The sequence below is a fragment of the Danio aesculapii genome, chromosome 20 (assembly GCF_903798145.1).
Source record: "Danio aesculapii chromosome 20, fDanAes4.1, whole genome shotgun sequence".
Classification (NCBI taxonomy): Eukaryota; Metazoa; Chordata; class Actinopteri; order Cypriniformes; family Danionidae; genus Danio; species Danio aesculapii.
The window spans coordinates 41,785,680-41,806,474 of record NC_079454.1 but is presented as its reverse complement, the minus strand read 5'-3'; the positions used below and the strand labels follow the sequence as shown (position 1 = coordinate 41,806,474).

The window sequence follows — 20,795 nt, the reverse complement described above, 5'->3', positions numbered from 1 at the left end:
TGAAAATATAATTAAAGAGCCCATAATTTGGGGTTTTTGAAAATAAGCATCCATGCAGTGTTTAACACAGCACTAAGTGAACGAAAACATCCAGCTGAGGTTTAAATCTGAAAGTGCACTGTGTTCGAAACTATCAATTCTTTAACGAAATAATAAGATAACAGTCGATAATAAGATAAGAGTCGAATAAATGAATTGTGTTGGGTTCGGATCTTTTGCTTGAATGTGTCGACGTCGATACAGTCCATCACCAAATATGTAGTTCCAGATACAGTAAAATGTGAACACGCTTTCCCTTTAGACACTAGCGGAGCGCAGGGATCACGAGACTGATCATGACATAAAGATGACGATTACTGACAGATGGAGATTCGGCCACGGGGAATAAAGGGTTAAAGTTCATTTTCACAACAATATCACAGTATAGCCAACCTAGTGTTGTGTATGTTCATGACATTTTTCTGATTTGTGATACAATAACCTACGCGGGTTTCGTCAGCCGTTTGCTATTAAAGGAAGGAGTAGCAGAGATGTATGGGACTTTGTCAGTAACTGTTACAGTTCACATGGACCAGTTTTTTCTTCCTCTGGATCATAACATGTAAGTGTGATTTTAATTGTTGCCTCGTTGTGTGTAGTTTGCAAAATATGTGTTTAATTGTGTGTTATAAGTAGGGCCAGTCCAGATGAAATCTGCAGCTGTTTTTTGCAATTTCTGCTTTTTTTTTTTTTTAAATCTGCGGATTTCTGCGGAATGATTTTGGCAGTATCATAACTAAAATCTTAATATGTGAAATAAAAAATAATACTTTTTACTTGTATATAATGTTTAAAATGCAAATCCAATTAGATTCACTTTATTTGGTAGGCAAAGCAAGTCTCTCATTTAATATATCTACTAACAGACAGAAAATATTACTTAATAAACTGCATTGTACATAAATCAGATGAACATTTTCATATTAGTCAATAATATTACTGTAATTAATTTAAAAACTGAATAAATTTAGATTTACACACATTTACTCAAGTAAATAAACAGAATTAATGATGGGCTAAAAATCTGCGGAAATCTGCTGAATTCTTGCAGATTCCGTATGGGCCTAGTTATAAGCTGTATTCGCCACGCGCGACATATTGCATCCAAAACCACGTTGAAAACATGATGCATGCTTCTTCCTTTACAGATTTAAATGCATTTGTGAGCTCTCGATCCTCTGCCATTTGCCTTTGCTATGGCCACCATTAGCTGTTCCTCAGATGCACGGCGGGGTCAATTTCAAAATAGTTTTTTAAATAACTTTTGCCACTGTGTGGATTTATACTGAATGTGTGTCATTGTTATTACTTTTGGTTAGGGTTAAGAGTAAAGTAATATGCTCGTGTTTAACTGCACTGCTTTATTGCATTCCTGCATTGGGCTCTCACATACTCTCTGCTACTTCATTGCCGTGGTGGACATTTTTCTCTGTCTCATGCTAAACGCATTCGACCAATCACAACAGACTGGGTCATTGATCCAATCAGCGCAGATAAGCTTCGTGCTAGGGAGGGGTTTGGGAACAAATGAATACCTGAACAAGTCATATGAGAGTCACAGGGATAACTAGGTAAAAATAAATGCATGTTATAAGACAATGAAAGGGTTTTTTGACCTTGCATGCATATCACCCTGTAGTTGGAGACCCCCAAAACCAAAATATGACCGTTTATAATGCAAAATAGGGGCTCTTTACATATCTGCTAATAAGAAATAATATTTTTTTATTTGACTTCAGAAAATTGCATAAATTTCATTCATTCATATTTTAGCTATAGTTATTTAATTTATTAATAGTTAAACTTAATGATCAATAGTTCTCAGCATTTACCTGCTATAAAATACTTTCTTGTTTCATGATTTTAGTTAACTGTAGAAATTCTGGTTTATTATAGTTAAAGTACATACTTTAGCAATAACAAACTCCCACATACTGTGCAGTTCAATACTGTTAGTAAAAAGGTTCATGGCCTTGTGTTCCACATGGCATCTCTTCTCTAGAATGTGCTGAAAATGATGGTCTGTATATTTCCCCATTAAGCAGCTAAGGAATCAGTTTTGCTGCTGGGGCCATGACTAAAGTCAGCACCTATTTAGCACTTAGCGCTTACGCTGAGCTCAGGGTCTGGGTCAGTGAGTGCTGTAGAGAGGTTTCTGCGAAGACCAGTCCAGCTTTCGCAGCTCAGGACATCAGAAGGAGGGGCATGGCAGAGAGACTGCAAAGCTTCCCAGCGAACCTGCAATTAAATAGATCAGGATGACTGCTTCGTGCTGAATTAAAATGACAGTTCTTTCTTTTTACAACTACAACTATGAAAAGTGGGTGTATTAGAGGAGCTTTCACCTCTCGCGGTCTACCGGGGTCAAGCTTCTCAGCGATGACTTGCAGTTGTTCGTGTTTAATAAATGCATAGCTCTACGTGAGGAAAACAAAGACATCAGTTAGTGATTCAGTCTGGGGTATGAATGTATGAGTATGAAAAAAGCTGAGCGTGACGGGGTGATAAGCTTGTCAAACATATCACATCAGCTCTTGCAACTTATTTAAAGTAAAGAACAAAAACCTGATTGAATGAAGAGTCACTGTCAGAGCAGTTGTCAGTGTACTGACTGATTGACTGCTGGTGCTGGATCTTCCGGTCCATTTCCTCTCTTTTCATCTGATCTTCTTCAAATTTATTGATCAGTGACTCCACAACCATCATCATCGTCTGCTTCAGAGTTTGCATCATCTGTTTATACCTACAGATTTAAAAACATATTTGTTATTAGTGTTTAGGCCATGTGATACATCATAACATGATGCTTTCCAGCAGGCGCCAAAATTCAATGTCTAGCCAGTGTCTAAGAACAATGTTAATTTGATGTCCAATAACGACATCAAATGACATTGATCATTGATATTTGGTTCATTGTAGGTTGTGTTGGAAAGTGACCAAAATCCAACGTCAAGCCAACATCCTAAACCAACGTCATACTGGCATCAAATACTGACATTTATTCGCCAGGTACTTTATGGCAAACAAAATCCAATGTCTGATGGATGTCATAATGGTAAAGTCCACAAAATGGTAACATCACAAGCTGTAACATCATTAGACGTTGATACTTGGCTGTTTTTAGATTGCGTTGGAACGTGATCAAAATCAATGATGTCGTTCTTACATTTTCATTTCCACCCAAAATGCAACGTCCCATGACATTGGGGTACAACGTCAATCCGACGTCATGTTGCAGGGCTGGGCGAAATCAATTTGGCCTAAAATCAAAATCTCGATTAATTTAACTCGATTACGATTAATGAACTATTATTTAATTTAATTTTTTTTTTTTTTGCCCTCACAGTTCACTGACAGGTTTTGTTCAGTAAATATGCTCACATTACAAGTGAGAGATTTTTTAATTAAGGGTGCATTATTTTAAAATAACTGAAGGAAACACATACTATATACTATCTATGATTATTTATTAAACATCAGCGTTGAACAACTAAAATTAAAACACACATTGCCTAAAACGAACAGTCACTTTTTTCTTATAAAAAGTGAAAACAAATAACTTGCACTTTTGGAAACAAAATAAATTATTTTCAATGTTTTTAAAAGTAGAAAATATTTACATTTTTAATGTAAATAATTTTATTGTGATAGAAAATATGCTGTCTCAAGGCGTGTCTCAAGGCTGTCTCTGGTGCAGCTTCCAATCATTGTCAATGTAATGCAAACATGCGACATGTTGTTACATTTTCTGAGATGTGCACGAGTAAGTGACCGTGCAAAGTGTGTGGCGGACCATACTCGTGATGCAGAAGTATAAATCAGGCTTAACAGAGCAGGGTCATATGACTCCACATATGGTAGGTAAAGTAATTGAAAAAAATTTACCTGGAAAATTTGATCAATTATAAGTTCTTAATATCGATTTCGATTACTTTTCGATTAATCGCCCAGCCCTACATCCTGTGCCTGCTAGGTTTGGTTCAAGTCATCTAATATTGTATATCTTGTTAGGCAACAGGACTGATTCCTGTGACGCTCCAGAGACAGACGAGTCTTCGCTGAGGCCAGCTTCCAGCCTCCGCCACTAAGACTGCAGCTCTGCACACGACGTTTGGCCAGCGGAGAAATTAAAATGGTCGTGCCCAACTGAGCCTGGTTTCTCTCAAGGTTTTTCTTCTTCACTTTCGCCATTTAGTGAAGTTTTTTTTCCCTCTCTGCTGTCGCCACTAGCTTGCATGGTTCGGGATCTATAGAGCTGCGCATCGTTGGATTTGCTCTTCAGTATTTGGACTCTCAGTAGTGATTATTAAACCACACTGAACTGAGCTAAACTGAACTGAACTTAAACACTACAAACTGAACTACACTGTTCCTATTTACTGTGACCTTTTATGTGAAGCTGCTTTGACACAATCTACATTGTATAAGCGCTATACAAATAAAGGTGAATTGAATTGACTGTAAGAAACTAAAAGCAGCTTAACAAAGCACATATAAACTTTTTAAGACAGATTTACCATGAGCTTCAATCTTAATATTTACAATAATCATTTTGTTTTATAGTAATAATTAACTCAGCTACACGTTTGTGTTCATTTCAGTTTGATAATGATTTTGATATTTTATTTTTTTAAATTCACCTGAGCACACATCCAACATGCAAAAGAGATTTCTGAAGTATCATAATTAATAAAATAATATTGATCCAATATAATGGATTTAAGGAGAATGTTTAATACTAACATCTCAAGCTTTAGAATGTTTTTTAAATATATTATTTAATGGGCGTCATGGTGGCGCAGTAGGTAGCACAATCGCCTCACAGCAAGAAGGTCGCTGGATCAAGCCTCGGCTGGGTCAGTTGGCATTTCTGTGTGGAGTTTGCATGTTCTCCCCGTGTTGGCGTAGGTTTCCTCCGGGTGCTCCAGTTTCCCCCACACTCCAAATACATGCAGTATAGGTGAATTGGGTAAGCTAACTTGACCGTAGTGTATGCGCGTAAATGAATGTGTATGGATGTTTCCCAGTGATGGGTTGCCGCTGGAAGGGCATCTGCTGCGTAAAAAACATATGCTGGATAAATTGGTGGTTAATTCCGCTATGGCGACCCCAGATTAATAAGGGGACTAAGCCGATAAGAAAATGAATGAATGAATGAATATTATTTAAAGTGATAACTTGAACAATGTAGTTTTATGTTTTACTTAATATTTCTGTAATGTGCAATCATTTATGGGGTTATTTATGGAGTGGCTTCAATATTTGGTTCATACGGTATAAATAGTTATGTTGAATTATCCTGAAGATTTAATTCATGATATGATTAGGTATGAGTTTGAATGTGTATGGGTGTTTTCTAGTACTGAGTTGCGGCTGGAAAGGCATCCGCAGTGTAAAACATATGATAAAATAGGTGGCTGATAATATAAGGGACTAAGCCGAAGGAAAATGAATGATTCATTAGCTTTTTAGTAAAATAATTTTTAAAAAGGTTTATGAAGATATTTATTGTGAAAATATATACACTGAAATGTAATTAGTTTAAAATGTATTCATAATCAAACTGGTTCCAACGCTTCATTGAAGCAGATAATTTTGCATCATGCAATAAAACACTTTATCAAAAAAACATCAATGGTACTTGGTACTCACTTTCATCACTGCATTTCATAATTAATTTTGATTTTAAAGATTCCTGACAATGTTTACTTTCTTCATTGCATTGCTGAAGAAATGTTTGCATCAAGCAGTTAGCACACATTTAAAAAAAAATCATTGAATCTTATAGAATTAAGAAAGAAACACGGTAAGAGAAATGAGAAAAACACATACTGTGTAGACTCCCTTGTGTTCTTTGTAACAGCATGCACCAGGGTGTCCTGCCCGGACCCAACAGCATGACCTTCACCCTTAGTAAAATTCTCAGTCTCTACTTCAATAACCGCTCCCAAGCTGCTCTCCACATACTCCCTTAGATACTTCACGAACTCATAGCTGAATAAAAAAAGAGAGAGAGAGCTTGAAAATAGGTCATACAAACAGCAATCACAATTAGGCTTAACACATACAGACAGATCTCTCACTTGTGAAAGTTCTTGTCAGTCTCCTCCAAATGAAGCAGGATCTCTTCAGCACATTCTACCGATGGTGCTCCTGAGATTCTGTCTTTGACACTTTTCAGGAGCTTTCGCAGCAGGGTCTGGAGCTCTGCCTCATCCTCGGTGGAGAACTGAGACATCGCTCCTCGGGGGGTGTGATCGGCTCTTCTCAACAGGGAATCTCTTGTTTAGAGAAACAAGGGTGTTAAGTAAGGTGTGTTTGGCCTGTAGTAACAGAGGTGGGAAGTATATGCAGTCTAAGCAGCGTATATTTTGACACAGTTTTTTTTTTTCAGGAATGCTTCTACTGTATGAAAAGATTCTTGGAATTAGGGCTGGGCCGATAAACGATATCGAATTGTGATAAAATTTATGTCAATAACAATGATAAGCTCTGGACTATTTTTTTTACTCTATATTGATCTAAAAGCCAATGACAGCAGAAATGTGCAACAATGGGAGTCTAAAAGTGTTTTGATATTAGAGATGCATCGAATTTTCGGCCACCATTAAAGCCATTTAATGGACTCTAATTTTTGTGGCTTCAGTCATTGGGCTTTTAAAATCTGGAAGCATTAACAACTTATATCGAAATGTATATCGTTATTGTTCATTATGGACCACAATTACAGTGCATCTGGAAAGTATTCATAGCGCTTCACTTTTTCCACATTTTTTATGTCACAGCCTTATTCCAAAATGGATTAAATTTATTTATTTCCTCAAATGTCTACATACAATACCCCATAATGACAATGTAAAAAAAGATTTTTTGAAAGTTGCAAATTTATTAAAAATAAAAACCTGAAAAATCACATCTACATAAGTGTTTACAGCCTTTGCCATGAAGCTCTAAATTGGCCTCAGGTACATTCAGTTTCCACTCATCATTCTTGGTATGTTTCAGCAGCTTAATTGGAGTTCACCTGTGGTAAATTCAGTTGATTGGACATGGTTTGAAAAGGCATACAGCTGTCTATATAAGGTCCCAGGGTTGACAGTGCATGTCAAAGCACAAACCAAGCATGAAGACAAAGAAATTGTCTGTAGACCTCCGAGACAGGACTGTCTCGAGGCACAAGGCTGGGGAAGGTTACAGAAAAATTTCTGCTGCTCTGAAAGTTCCAGTGAGCACAGTGGCCTCCATCATCTGTAAGAAGGACTCTCGGATCATAAGAAACACAATTCTCTGGTCTGATTAAACTAAAATTTAACTCTTTGGAGTGAATGCCAGGCATTACATTTAGAGAAAACCAGGCACTGCTCATCACCAGGCTAATACCATCCCTACAGTAAAGCATGATGGTGGCAGCATCATGCTGTGGGGATGTTTTTCAGCAGCAGGAACTGGAAGACTAGTCAGGATAGAGGGAAAGATGAATGCAGCAATGTACAGAGACATCCTGAATGAAAACCTGCTTCAGAGTGCTCTTGACCTCACACTGGGGTGACTGTTCATCTTCCAGCAGGACAATGCCCCAAAGCACACTGCCAAAATATCAATGGAAAGGCTTCACAACTACTCTGTGAATGTCACTGAGTGGCCCAGCCAGAGCCCAGACCTAAATCCTTTTGAACATCTCTGGAGAGATCTGAAAATGGCTGTACACCGTCACTTCCCATCCAACTCGATAGAGCTGGAGAGGTACTGCAAAGAGGAATGGGCAAAGATTCCCAAAGACAGGTGTGCCAAGCTCGTGGCAACATATTCAAAAAGACCTGAGGCTGAAGATGCATCAACAAAGTATTGAGCAAAGGCTGTGAATACTTATGTACATGTGATTTTTCAGTTTTTTTTTTTTTTTTTTTCGTTTTTTTGATACATTTGCAACAATTTCAAAAAATCTTTTTTTCACATTGTCATTATGGGGTATTGTGTGTAGAATTTTGAGGAACTAAATGAATTTAATCCATTTTGGAATAAGGCTGTAACAAAAAATTATGGGAAAAAATTATGCACTGTACCAAGATTGCATTTTTGCCATATCGCCCATCCATACCTGGAATGTTTTTTTCATCATTATTTTACCCAAAACAAGCGATTAAAAAAAAAATCATATGTAGGTAGAAATAGCAAAGGTAGAAATGCACAAATCTGATTGACACATATAATGCTTTAAAAACAATATTCAAAGGATTTTACATGACTTTTTTTCTTTATCATTTCACTCAACCCAAAACAACCAATACATTTTTAAACATAATTCATATGTAGCTAGAAATAGAAAAGGTAGAAATGCCCAAATCTGACTGACACATATACAGTGTACTCAAGGCTAGCTAATACAGCTAAAATGTGAAAATAGACTCATTTATTGTGCCACTTACGTTACACTAAATGCCTAACTTACCTGAGGAAAAAGCATCCCAAGTTAGTCTTATTATATATAGCAATGCCATATTATATAACGTTAAGCATTTAAACTGACGTTTGCTATTCAAAGCTCAGTTTTTCTTATTATAAACATTACAAATAGACCTCATGAATAGTTTGAAACATTACCTGCTAAAATTTCACCTCATGTTCACACAGAGCAGCAACAACGCTTCCACGAGATTAGAAATAATTCATAAGCAGACGTTTCATAATGCACGGAGCTGTGTAAAAGTCAGCTTAGCATCCGTTAGCACTATCCGTTTCTATGGAAACAAGCTCAGCTGTGTTGAAGCCTCCACAATATGCGGTAGTGAAACACCCGTCATTTGCGAAATATAAGCATCTCTCCACAACCGCATGCATATATTCCGTTTCTAGCAATGTTTACGTTAGCAAAAATTATACAAAGACGCATATTAAAACCGGAGAAATATTAAGAAAGGTGTTGTTTGGATGTATGTGGCGCTCGCTGAAGACGCCAGCTTTGATCACGTGACAGGAGTGTATCACGTGACTTTTAAATGTTCCGGGTTTCCTGATTCATATGATGTGAGGAGACCGAAGAGGAGAATCTGGTGATATAGCGCTTGCATTAACAAACATAGTGAAGCTAGTTGAGTACAAACTAAAACATTGAATTTAAAGAGTAACATTTTCTGAATCAGCAGGTAACAGAAAGTGTACAGAATTCAGCTTGTAATGGCCGCTGTTGACAGCTTCCAGCTTTTGTATAGAGAAATTGCTAGATCATGCAGTGGTTATGTGGAAACGCTGGCGCTCGTGGGCGCGTGTTACATGGCCAGCAAAACTGTTATATTTATGAGGGACTGCTATAGTCTGATAAGGCTTCATTTTGTTCCTCGTCTTGTACGCCACAGAGATCTTAGTCAGCAGTATGGACAATGGGCTATCATATGTGGTAGGTTTAAAAGTGAATAACTATCTTGTTTCATAATGAATTCATGCATTATTAACGTATTTCCATTAAAAAGTAATATGGGACATCCTACCAGAAACGTACATTATTTGTCCCTGAAATAAAAACATAAATACAGTGAATAAAAAGTATTTCATCCCAAAAACTTCTAAAATGGACCGATGGTTGATTTCTGTGAGTTGTTCTGTAAAGGAATGTGTCAATCATTTGGTTCTCTGATTTTTTTTCTTCATTAAAAACACTTTACAAAATGTACAAACCTGTCATTGTCCTCAGCCCAATTGAACCTACAGCTTTAATAGTTTTGTTATGCTAGAAGCTGGTATTTAGTTGGAAAAAAACATCAGAAATAGCACGTTTGAGTTGTTATCATTCACATCAATTGATAAAATTTTTAAATTATAAATAATTTCTACAAATAAATACTACTACAAATATTTTTTAATTGTCTCCATGTTTCGGTCAGTCCTGTCACATTTGCATTAAATTTAACATAAAATGTGTGCTATACATGTTTAATGTTATGACTTAGATGTGACATCATTTGACGGAGGAGAAGCTGACAGTGATCAAGGATGCGTTCTATCATTGAATTGTATGATTTTATGCTTGTTTTGTATGATTTTTTTTTTTGAGGACGGCAAGCTTATGTCAGGCCGTCACATTTTTTATGAGTGAAAATGTACGTTTCTGGAAGAATGTCTCACATATGTTTTAATACTGCATTCCATGGCAGCTTGTTCTGTGACAGAATAAAATTTACAAAGAAAGTTCGGACAATTCGGAATTGTCCCTCTGAGTTTTTGAGTTTCACACAATTCTTATATTTTTTTCTCTCATAATTCTGTTTTTCCACAGAGAATTGAAGTTGGTTTTATATTCACACATTCAGACTTTCTCCTTAATAATATTATTTCAGAAAAGGATTCTTTGCAAATTCTAAATAGGGAAATCATATTAGCAGCCAATGGCTGTCAAAGTACATTGTTTGTTTTGTCATTCATACATGTGATTTTAGACCGAATATTCAAAGTACCATGGTAAACAATATATAGAAGAAGGCATGGAGGCAGTGGTTTTTATATTTATGTAGAAAATAATCATTTTTGTAATACTTTAATCATTTAATTCTTTTTCATTTGTAAAGATTTTTGCAAAGTGCTGTACACCCGTAGTGTTTTAAGCAATGTGTAAGCAAGGCGCACAACACATTCTGCACTGGACTTTAAACCAGATTTGAGCTGGTCTTTCGGCTTTCAGCTTGTTTTCAGCTTGTTTAATATCATCGTATCCAAACACTTTAGCCTAATTCTTTAAACGATTTCAATATAGGCTATTTAATCTAGATATGACACTATTGTGTTGAGCCTACAAAAGTGGACATGTGATTTGTAAAGTTTTATGTCTTTCTGTTGTATTCATATTATGTATTATCTCCTTAAAAAAATAAAGAAAAACTGACAAATTTTTCGGGTGACAAATTGCAGTACTGCGCGTGCAGAAACATGTGTTCTCAGTAGCCATATCTGTAGTGAGCATGTCGTAAGCTGTCACTGAATGAATGTGCGAATATAATACCATCTTTACCTCAATTGAAAAAGACCTGCAAGATATAAACTCAAAATTGAGTAAAAATGAAAAGAGTTATGAGTCTGAATTAAGAATTAAAGTGATAGTTCACCCCCCAAAAATTATTTCCCCATTATTTACTCACCCTCAGGTGTTTCCAAACCTTTATAGGTTTCTTTCTTCTGTTGAACACAAAAGAAGATATTTAGAAAAATGCTTTAAACTTGTAACTAGGGATGCTCCGATCAGGTTTTTTGCAGCCGATACAGAGCACCGATTCCTTGTCATGTTGATCGGCCAATACGGAGTACCGATTCTGATGCTTCAAGCTTTATAATCCACAAGGCACATTTCCCCTCTAAGTATGATACTTCAATAGAGATCTCTCCTTAATTAAGAGAATAAATGAAGGATGTTGCATATAATCCCTTAAACATGTCTTTTAAAACCATTTAGTGTGGACATGTCATAGTCAGAAGCAGCTTTACAGAAAATAATAGATAAAACAATTAGTAAGAGAAATGACTCACAAAGCAATTTAGAAACATTGCAAATGAGGGAAGAAGAATTTAACATGTCTCAATGAAGAAAAACTTTGGAGTGCATATTTCAAGTTAAAATGCACATCTGTGAATGCATATTTGTTTATTGCGATAAGTATATTACAAAAAGGTATCTTATTAAATATTCAAGTTAAAAATAAATATTGTAATGTTTTTTTTTTCAGCCAGGATTTAGTGAACTTGCAATGTCAAAAACACATATCATCACAATTGTATCTAATTCGCGGGCGTCCCTTCCTCCGCCTGTAAACCCTTAAACAACACCTGTCATCGTTTCATAAGATCGGTTAGAACCAATCGAATGACAGAATGTGATTATCGTCCGATACCGATCTCCGGCTGATCGATCGGAGCATCCCTACCTGTAATTATTGACTTCCATAGTAGGAAAAACAAATACTATGAAAGTGAGTGGTTACAGGTTTCCAACATTTTTCAAAATACATTCTTTCATGTTCAACAGAAGAAAAAAAAAAAGAAAAGAGGATTGATTCACGTAAAAGATGATGACAATCTTAATTCTTAGGTGAACTATCCCATTAATGGTTCAAATGTGAAATACAGTTATGAGAAAAAAAAATATTTATAACATAGTCACATTTGGCTTTTCTTTTTCTTCATTCCACGGTGGAAACAAGCTTCCATACAATACAGAAATTGTACAGTTATGTAAACGAAAGTGTATCCTTCATTTATTAATTCATCCTAACAGGTGCTTCAGAGACAATAGCAAAAGCATATGCGGAGGAACTGGCCAGGCATGGCATCTGTGTGATTCTGATTAGCAATGACATCAGCAGTGTGTCGGACACTGCCAGATCCATCTCAGACTCTTACGGAGTGGAGGCCATTTGTATTGAGGTAGACTTCAATCAAGGCCCCTCAGCCTGCAAACCCATAAAAGATGCCATCAGTAGTAAAGATATTGGTTTCATCGTTAACAGTCTTGACGGGACTCTGGACAGTTCTCAAAGCTTCACAGAACTCTCTGAATCCATACTGTGGGACACTATCAATAGAAATATAGCAGCTACCACCCTTGTCACCCGCCTGGCAATGCCTGCTATGATGGAAAGGGGAAGAGGAGCAGTGGTCAACATTTCCTCAGGGCACTGCTTTCATCCAATTCCTAGAAAGGCTGCTTTTTCTGCATCTACGGTCAGATTTGTCTTCTCATTTTCTTGCCAATATATAATGTTTTATTCAAATCCTTTCAAGTTTATTTGGATAGCGCTTTTCAAAATTATTATCATTCCAAAGCAGCTTTAAAGGTGCTGAATGTAAGTTTTTGATTCTTATAAAGCATAAAAATGTCATATTATGTTTGCAGATATTTAAGAAACATGCTAAGTGAGCCGTCTTGTACATCTGAAAAACAATGCCAAAGTCAGTTATTCTGCTTCGAAAATGTGCGTTACATGCCGCAACTTCTATCTTTGTTTTGGTCCTTTTAACCCGCCCGCTGGCAGTTTAGCCAATTATATTTCAGCACCCCAGGTTGCCCTGTTGGAAAACTGCATATTTCATTCATTCAGTCAGGAAGGCTCTCAAAGTCTGTGTCCACGACCAAAATACGTCCTCTGGTGGACAGTAACAACCTCCCAAATGAGATGCAGATTCAGAGTTCCACATGAGGTTATTAATTAGCAAATAATATTACGAACACAAGCATTAGATGAGAAGGTTACATTGTAACCCTGTGGCCATTCAGAAGCACAGAATAATGCACTCACTGCACTCCAACGAAATAAGGTTTATAATCTAATTAATACATATTAAACCTCTTTAAAATTATCAAACGTTGATGCTGAATCACTGATATCTGTTGGCTTGCACTGAGTCACAGTTCTAAAGTTCAGTTTCACACGTTTTTTTTATTTTCAAGATCTGAGGTGAACTATCTGCTGCTGCTTTTAGTAGTATGACAATAAATGTCATATAAAATGACATTCAAACTCGCATTACTAGCATTTAACACTGAATAAAGCACATGAGGTGTACCTGAGGTGATCATTGTCATTTATCCTGTTGTTCAGCTGCAAGAGACAGAAGCTGTTTCTAAAATATAAATTTCAGGTGTTGTTTAGGACAAAAACTCCTTTTAATATGGAAAATATTCCTTCTATCAGGTGCCGTTGCTTTTATTTAGAATACGACTTAAATTAGCCTTAAATCAGCCTTTAGGCTCGATAGTCAGGCATGATATTGATGTCGTCAATCTGGAAATCTGCGCTTGCAAGTGTTTTGAACCAGGGGTGCAATACCTAGTTCAACCACTTTGTCAAACTTACATACTGCACCTTTAAAGTGTCGAGTATAGGTGTGGAGGACAGTATATATAGTGCACATTTCCAAAAGGTGGTGTCTATGTGTATAATACATATTTAATTAAGTGATCTGATAATTACAATAATTAATAATTGTATAGATTTAGAATTGCTTAAGACTTTGCGCTAGGCATAGGATGATAACCAGTTTTAAGGTTTACCGCGGTTTGAATAAGTCACAAAAATTTTCTGTTATACCGTTCCTACAGTATATGTAAGTATTTTTTAAAGTGTTTTTACAACTATTTTATTTAGTTTTTTTATAGCAACAGTATCTCCAGCAGAAAAGAACCCTCCACATTAATAGCTACTGGTCAGCCCATGATTTAGGAAACATTTGGAAAACAAATCGCTTGTGCACCAACATACAAGCCTGCTACAGACCTGAACAGTGCAGTGGCTTACTTTATATCTAGGAAAGACATCAAAAAATGCCTTTTCAAGTTGTGAAGAAATCTGTGTTTTTGAAGCTAATGAAGATAGCAGAATCATTGATTTATTTTAATGATTTAGCCTGACATGTTTACTGCTCCAAAATATTTTAAATGTTTCTTAAAATAAAATATATAGTGTTCAATGGGGGAAAAAATTACCCAGACATTCAAAAAGAACAGATTTTAAAACAGTAATCACAATACCTCGAAAACGTGATATTTTTATGCAAGGCTATCATACCGCCATAATCTTATACCGGTCTACTTTGTGCTGTCCTTGACATCTTCGCAGGGTTAGCATCAACTTTTCAATTCCTACTTGCTAATGTTGCAATGTTTATCAATTCCCCACAGGCCTTCCTCGATAACTTCAGTCGCTCCCTGCACTATGAATATGGTGATCAAGGAGTCTTTGTGCAGAGTCTGCTGCCTTTTAGAGTCGCATCTCAAAGACCTGAGGGTTCTGGTCCTGCTAGCTGGCTGGTGCCAAGCCCACAAGTGTATGCCAGCCATGCTCTTTCAACTTTGGGCATCTCTCACAGAACCACAGGATACTGGCCTCATACTATACAGGTATTTCTTCAATTGGTTTCCTCTTGAGCACAGTATCCAGTGTATTTACTATTTTTTTGTGTTTGTTTACTTTCGCCTCGTCTCTAGTTTGGACTGGTGAAGATGATGCCGGAGTGGGTTTGGATGCTGGGGTCACGAGTTTTCACAATGGCCACCTAAAAGAGATGCCCATCCATATGAAAGACCAGATTTTGTGTCAACATGAGTGATGAAAGTGTGTTGAAACTCACTCCTATACTCAACTCTGTATGAATTGCCTCAGATTTTCAGTATATTTGATTGCACAACATTTAGTAGCTGGATCAGGATGACAAAGCTATTATATTTTTTGCACTATTGTTACATATATTAAAAAAAACATATGTATGATATATTGTTTTTGACTTGAAATGCCATTTTTATGCATTTAGCAAAGATCATGTTAATATTTTGAAAAGAAATGGGTTTGTAAATGAGGTATTTATTTGAATTCCAGGTATTTTTTGAGTGTACTGGCTGTACTCAGCAGTGACAGGGCATATTTTACTACTGAGTGTCTGATTAATGCAGTGTATCTCATGTAATAAAGATATGAGCAATAAAAAGCTTTGATGCATATATAAAGACTACATTTTGTTTGAATAAACTTTTGGTACACAGTCTTCAGGATAATATTCCAAGTTAAATGCTTGAATCTTTAATTATTTGGTAACACTTTTCAATAAGGTTGTATTAGTTAATGCATTTACTAACATTAACAAACAACAATCAATTTATTACAGTATTTGTTCATGTTAATCTACTTTAGTTAATAAAAAAATACAGTTGTTCAATGTTAATTCATGTTAACTCAAAGTGCATTAACTAATGTTAACAGGCATGAATTTGAATGTTAATAATGCATTAGCAAATGCTGAACTACGGTTAATAAATGCTGTACAAGTATTGTTCACAATTAGCTCATGTTAGTAAAACATTAGCTAATTAAATCTCATTTTAAAGTTTGACTAATATAATTTTTTATATATTTAGATCATGTTAACTCATGGTGCATTAACTAATGTTAACAGGCATGGATTTGAATGTTAATAATGCATTAGCAAATGCTGAACTATGATTAATAAATGCTGTATAAGTATTGTTCACAATTAGCTCATGTTAGTAAATACATTTACCAACGAAACCTTATTGTAAAGTGTGACTAATTATTTTTATATGTTTGGATCAGTCCCAAGATTTTTTTTTCTCCATCATATAAACTCTAGTCATGCTGACTGTCATGTCAGTATTATCTCTCTAAATGAGTGGATAAGGTCAAATGTTGTGTCTCGAGTGCCAAGAACATATAATACACTCAGTTTACGTAATCCCACGTATGTTAGCCTTAACGAAAGTACAAAACAAAAACCAGACTTTATTTTTTAGCAATAAATCCCTATAGTGTATTTAAAACGGAAATCCAGCAGTCTCTATGCAGAAAAAAAAACTTCAGAAAATTATTTCATAAATATTTGTTCACAATTAATTGTGAAATAAAGTCAAATGTTAGTGAATAACTTATTTTTTTTACTATTATAATAACTGTTTTGGGTGGCACAGTGGGACAGCAGGTAGCACGATCGCCTCATAGCAAAGAAGGCCGCTGGTTTGAGCCTCAGCTGGGTCGGTTGGCATTCCTGTGTGGAGTTTGCATGTTCTCTCCGTGTTCGTGTGGGTTTCCTCCGGGTGCTCCGGTTTCCCCCATAGTCCAAAGACATCTGGTACAGGTGAATTGGGTTAGCTAAATTGTCTGTAGTGTATGTGCGTGAACGGGTGTGTATGGATCTTTCCCCGTGATGGGTTGCAGCTGGAAGGGCATACGCTGTGTAAGTTGGCGGTTCATTTTGCTGTGGTGACCCCAGATTAATGGACTTAGCCGAAAAGAAAATGAATGAATGAACAACTATTTTTATATGACTGGTTTATTTTGTTGTTCTAAAAATAATTATTTTTTATTAAATATAATTTTTTCTAGTTTATTATGCTAATAATGCAACACTACACTTGAGGACTGTACTACCTGTTTATCTTAGGAAACCAATTGGAAAGCAATTATTTTTGCTATTAAGATGACAGTCGTGCAGAAAAGAAAGTCATTATTTAGCATTATATAGCAGTAGTAAAGCACAATCTATGATTGAACATATAAAATATAGTACATTCATGCCATATAATCATGCATGAGAAACACAGCTAAACATATCCGAACTAAATACTCCAGCTCCAGATGTCAAGGTTGAAAATGGTTGGAGTCTACACAATGATAATGTGACAATCTTTGTTTTGGTTCAAAACTGCCTCCTCGATAGGAAGTGGAAAGTTTAACGAAAACTTGTTACACACACATCTTTCTTGAGTCCTTCCTGAGCAGTCTTTTTCAGTCTTCTTCTCTGTGATTTCATATTTGGTAAGTGAATTTATTTGTCATTTATCAAAGAAAAGACTAAATTTATTTATTTATTTTCTTACATTTTAACTGTATTGTTTGGGGTCATTAAGGTAATTTTTTAGATTAAAACACACAAGGTTGTAAAATACTGAATTTTAAATAAATGTAACTGGTTTGAACTTTCTATACAAACTGTCCTAAAAGTATGGTTTCCACAAAAAAAAATATTGAGCAGATTTTTTTTGAACATTTTGAATAATTTTAGCAAATTAAAAGTATAATTTTTTTATTTAAACTTTTTTCTTTTCTTTTTTTTTTTGATTTTATTACTTTATATTTATTTCTGATAAATAGTAAATGTTGCCTTGGTGAGTATAGGAAACTTCTTTAATAAACATAGTAAATTCACTTTTACTAAGTGAATTTTTTTGTTATTTATCAATAAAATGATCAAATTTATTTACAACTTAACTGTTATGTTTGTGGTCATTTAGATACTTTTTAGCTGAAAACACATAAGGTTACAAAATATTGTATTTTAAATAAATGTTATTGTTTTGAACTTTCTATTCAAAGTGTGCAAAAAAAAAAACTACAATGTGCAAATGTTACGCAGATTTAAAAAAAAAAAAACATTGTTAATTTAGCATAAAAGATTTATTTTTTTAATTAAAACTTTGAACTTTTGATATATTTACAGTTGAAGTCAGAATTATTAGCCCCTCTTTTGATTTTTTTTTCTTTTTTAAATATTTCCCAAATGATGTTTAACAGAGCAAGGAAATTTTCACAGTATGTCTGATTATATTTTTTCTTCAGTAGAAAGTCTTGTTTGTTTTATTTTGGTTAGGATAAAAGCAGTTTAAAATTTTTTAAACACCATTTTAAGGTCAAAATTATTAGCCCCTTTAAGCTATATATTTTTTCGATAGTCTACAGAACAAACCATCAATATACAATAACTTGCCTAATTACCCTAACCTGCCTAGTTAACCTAATTAACCTAGTTAAGCCTTTAAATGTCTCTTTAAGCTGTATAGAAGTGTCTTGAAAAATATTTAGTAAAATTTTATTTACTGTCATCATGGCAAAGATAAAAAAATCAGTGATTAAATTTATCTTTGCCAGGATGACAGTAAATAATACTTGACTAGATTTTTTTAAGGCACTTCTATAAAGGCTTAACTAGGTTAACTAGGCAAGTTAGGGTAATTAGGCAGGTCATTGTATAATGATGGTTTGTTCTGCAGACTATATATATATATATATATATATATATATATATATATATATATATATATATATATACACACTCTTTGTAGTGCATATGTCTTGCTGCCCACTAGTGCCCTTGAAACTCGCACTATCCAGATGTTTACACAGCCTTTTTTCCTGTTGAAAAGACAGTCTGGACTATCTAAATTGCTGACAAAAAAAAACTTGAAAAAAGTGGCTTCCTGGTCTAAAATCTGGTGTTAAAATAGTTTATCTAGTCTGTCAATATGACGAAAGTGATATTTGGCTTCCTAGGCTTATAGTGCCCTCAAAATTCAGCAATATGGACTAACTTAACACCATAAAATTATTATTTTTTAAATTATAATTATTTTCAGCATTTTTTTGTTACACACAGTGGAAGTCAGAATTATTAGCCTTATTAGCCCTCCTGAATTATTAGCCCCCCTGTATATTTTCCCCCAATATCTGTTTAATGAAAATAAGATTTTTCAACACATTTGTAAACATAATAGTTTTAATAACTCATTTCTAATTTATTTTATTCTAATTTAATTATTATTTTAATAATAAAATTTTAATTTATTAAAATTTTAATTTATTTTATCTTTGCAATGATGACAGCAAATAATATTTTATTAGATATTTTTTAAGACACTTCTATACAGCTTGAAGTGACATTTAAAGGCTTAACAAGGTTAATTAGGTTAACTAGGCAGGTTAGGGTAATTGGTCAAGTCATTGCATAACAATGGTTTGTTCTGTAGAATATCGAAAATAAATATTGCTTAAGTGGGCTAATAACATTGACCTTAAAATGGTTTTAAAAAAATAATAAAACTGCTTTTATCCTAGCCAAAATAAAATAAATAAGACTTTTTATGAAATTCAAAGGAGAGATAATAATTTTGACTCAACTGTATATGTAAAACTACTTGAAAACTTTCTATTTTGCACTTTGTTACAAAATGAGCATTGAAATTTTGGCAAATGTCCAAAACAAAATGTGCTTATTACAGAATTATAAGCTCAGATAAAGACTGCGTTTAGCTAATGTCACCATAAATGTTTTGGGTTTCTGAGGTAAAAACCTTGGTTCCCATGTTCAGCATGCAACACAACCTACTGTATACTGCACAATGTTAAAGCCATCAACAGTGCTTGTACAAGATGCTGCCAGTCTATCCAATTAATAAAAATGTCTTTTCTTTTTAGGAATTCAATTAACGTTACAGATGGGCGAGTGGGATTTCCTCGGACGACTGCTGGATAGAGTCCAGTCGCACTCCACAGTAGTGGGAAAAATCTGGCTCACCGTCCTGTTTGTATTTCGGATTCTAGTCCTTGGAGCCGGCGCTGAGAGAGTGTGGGGCGATGAGCAGTCCGACTTCATCTGCAACACGGAGCAACCAGGATGCGAAAACGTCTGCTACGACCGCGCGTTCCCAATCTCACACGTCCGTTTCTGGGTGCTTCAGATCATCTCCGTGTCCACGCCAACTCTGGCCTACCTGGGTCACGTTGTCCACGTCATACACGTCGAAAAGAAAGTGCGAGAGATGATGAAGAAAGAGCTTCAGAATGAGCAAATCAATCTCTTCCTCAAGAAAGGCTACAAAGTTCCTAAGTACAGCAGGGAAAACGGGAAGGTCAACATCCGTGGACGTCTACTGAGAAGCTACATTCTGAGTTTGCTTTGTAAGATACTACTAGAGGTGGGTTTCATTTTGGGCCAATACTATCTTTACGGTTTCACTCTCAGGGCTCAATATGTCTGCAGCTATTTCCCGTGTCCTCACAAGGTGGACTGTTTTTTGTCGAGGCCCACTGAGAAAACAATCTTCATTTGGTTTATGCTGGTGGTGGCTTGCATTTCATTGCTCCTAAATGTGATTGAGATCTTATATCTTTGCGCTAAGAAGATCAGCGAGTGTCTCAGCCGCAAAAAGGACTACACCATCACTCCGGTGACCCCTGTCGTGAGCAAAAAGGACTTTAAAAATACAGATCAGGTGATTCAGAATTGGATGAACCGCGAGTTGGAGCTTCAGAGGAGGGAACCTGGCAATGAGGCGACCAAGAGCTTGGCTTCAGAGGGTCGCAGTGCTGACATGCAAGAGGTTCATATCTGATCAGCAGGCCTTTGTACATAAAGGCTTTCACACGGTCAACTTAAGCAAACAGTCAGTCATACAAAGCGACTCGTGCATGGTCATGACCGCCCGGCTTTAAGCA

The 20,795-nt window shown here is 35.5% G+C and overlaps 3 protein-coding genes across 3 annotated transcripts in view; 2 read left to right on the top strand and 1 right to left on the bottom strand.

The window, feature by feature from the left end:
- The window catches only part of tbc1d32 (TBC1 domain family, member 32), a 72,472-nt gene extending 63,349 nt beyond the window's left edge, over positions 1-9,123 (bottom strand). The window contains exons 1-6 of the mRNA XM_056481515.1: positions 8,641-9,123; positions 6,123-6,320; positions 5,872-6,033; positions 2,605-2,782; positions 2,385-2,456; positions 2,152-2,277 (exon numbers count right to left, since the gene is read on the bottom strand). Of these exons, the coding sequence (XP_056337490.1) occupies positions 2,152-2,277; positions 2,385-2,456; positions 2,605-2,782; positions 5,872-6,033; positions 6,123-6,277 (693 nt within the window). The 5' untranslated portion in view covers positions 6,278-6,320; positions 8,641-9,123. The remainder of the gene's footprint in view (positions 1-2,151; positions 2,278-2,384; positions 2,457-2,604; positions 2,783-5,871; positions 6,034-6,122; positions 6,321-8,640) is intronic.
- hsdl1 (hydroxysteroid dehydrogenase like 1) lies at positions 9,037-15,505 on the top strand. The gene is made up of 4 exons (XM_056481516.1): positions 9,037-9,433; positions 12,296-12,741; positions 14,699-14,917; positions 15,005-15,505. Exons 1-4 carry the CDS (start codon positions 9,214-9,216, stop codon positions 15,074-15,076), a joined length of 957 nt encoding a protein of 318 aa, XP_056337491.1. The 5' UTR covers positions 9,037-9,213; the 3' UTR covers positions 15,077-15,505.
- Positions 15,506-19,783: 4,278 nt separating this feature from the next.
- On the top strand, positions 19,784-20,692 carry gja11 (gap junction protein, alpha 11). Its single transcript, XM_056481325.1, has one exon. It carries the CDS (start codon positions 19,796-19,798, stop codon positions 20,690-20,692), a length of 897 nt encoding a protein of 298 aa, XP_056337300.1. The 5' UTR covers positions 19,784-19,795.
- Positions 20,693-20,795: the final 103 nt, after the last annotated feature.

Bases quoted from the DNA above. Each gene is read 5' to 3' on its own strand.
- hsdl1 (XM_056481516.1), top strand. From the start codon at position 9,214: ATGGCCGCTGTTGACAGCTTCCAGCTTTTGTATAGAGAAATTGCTAGA. The intron at 9,434-12,295 runs GTAGGTTTAAAA...TCATCCTAACAG, and splicing joins ACAATGGGCTATCATATGTG to GTGCTTCAGAGACAATAGCA. The intron at 14,918-15,004 runs GTATTTCTTCAA...CCTCGTCTCTAG, and splicing joins ACTGGCCTCATACTATACAG to TTTGGACTGGTGAAGATGAT.
- gja11 (XM_056481325.1), top strand. From the start codon at position 19,796: ATGGGCGAGTGGGATTTCCTCGGACGACTGCTGGATAGAGTCCAGTCG.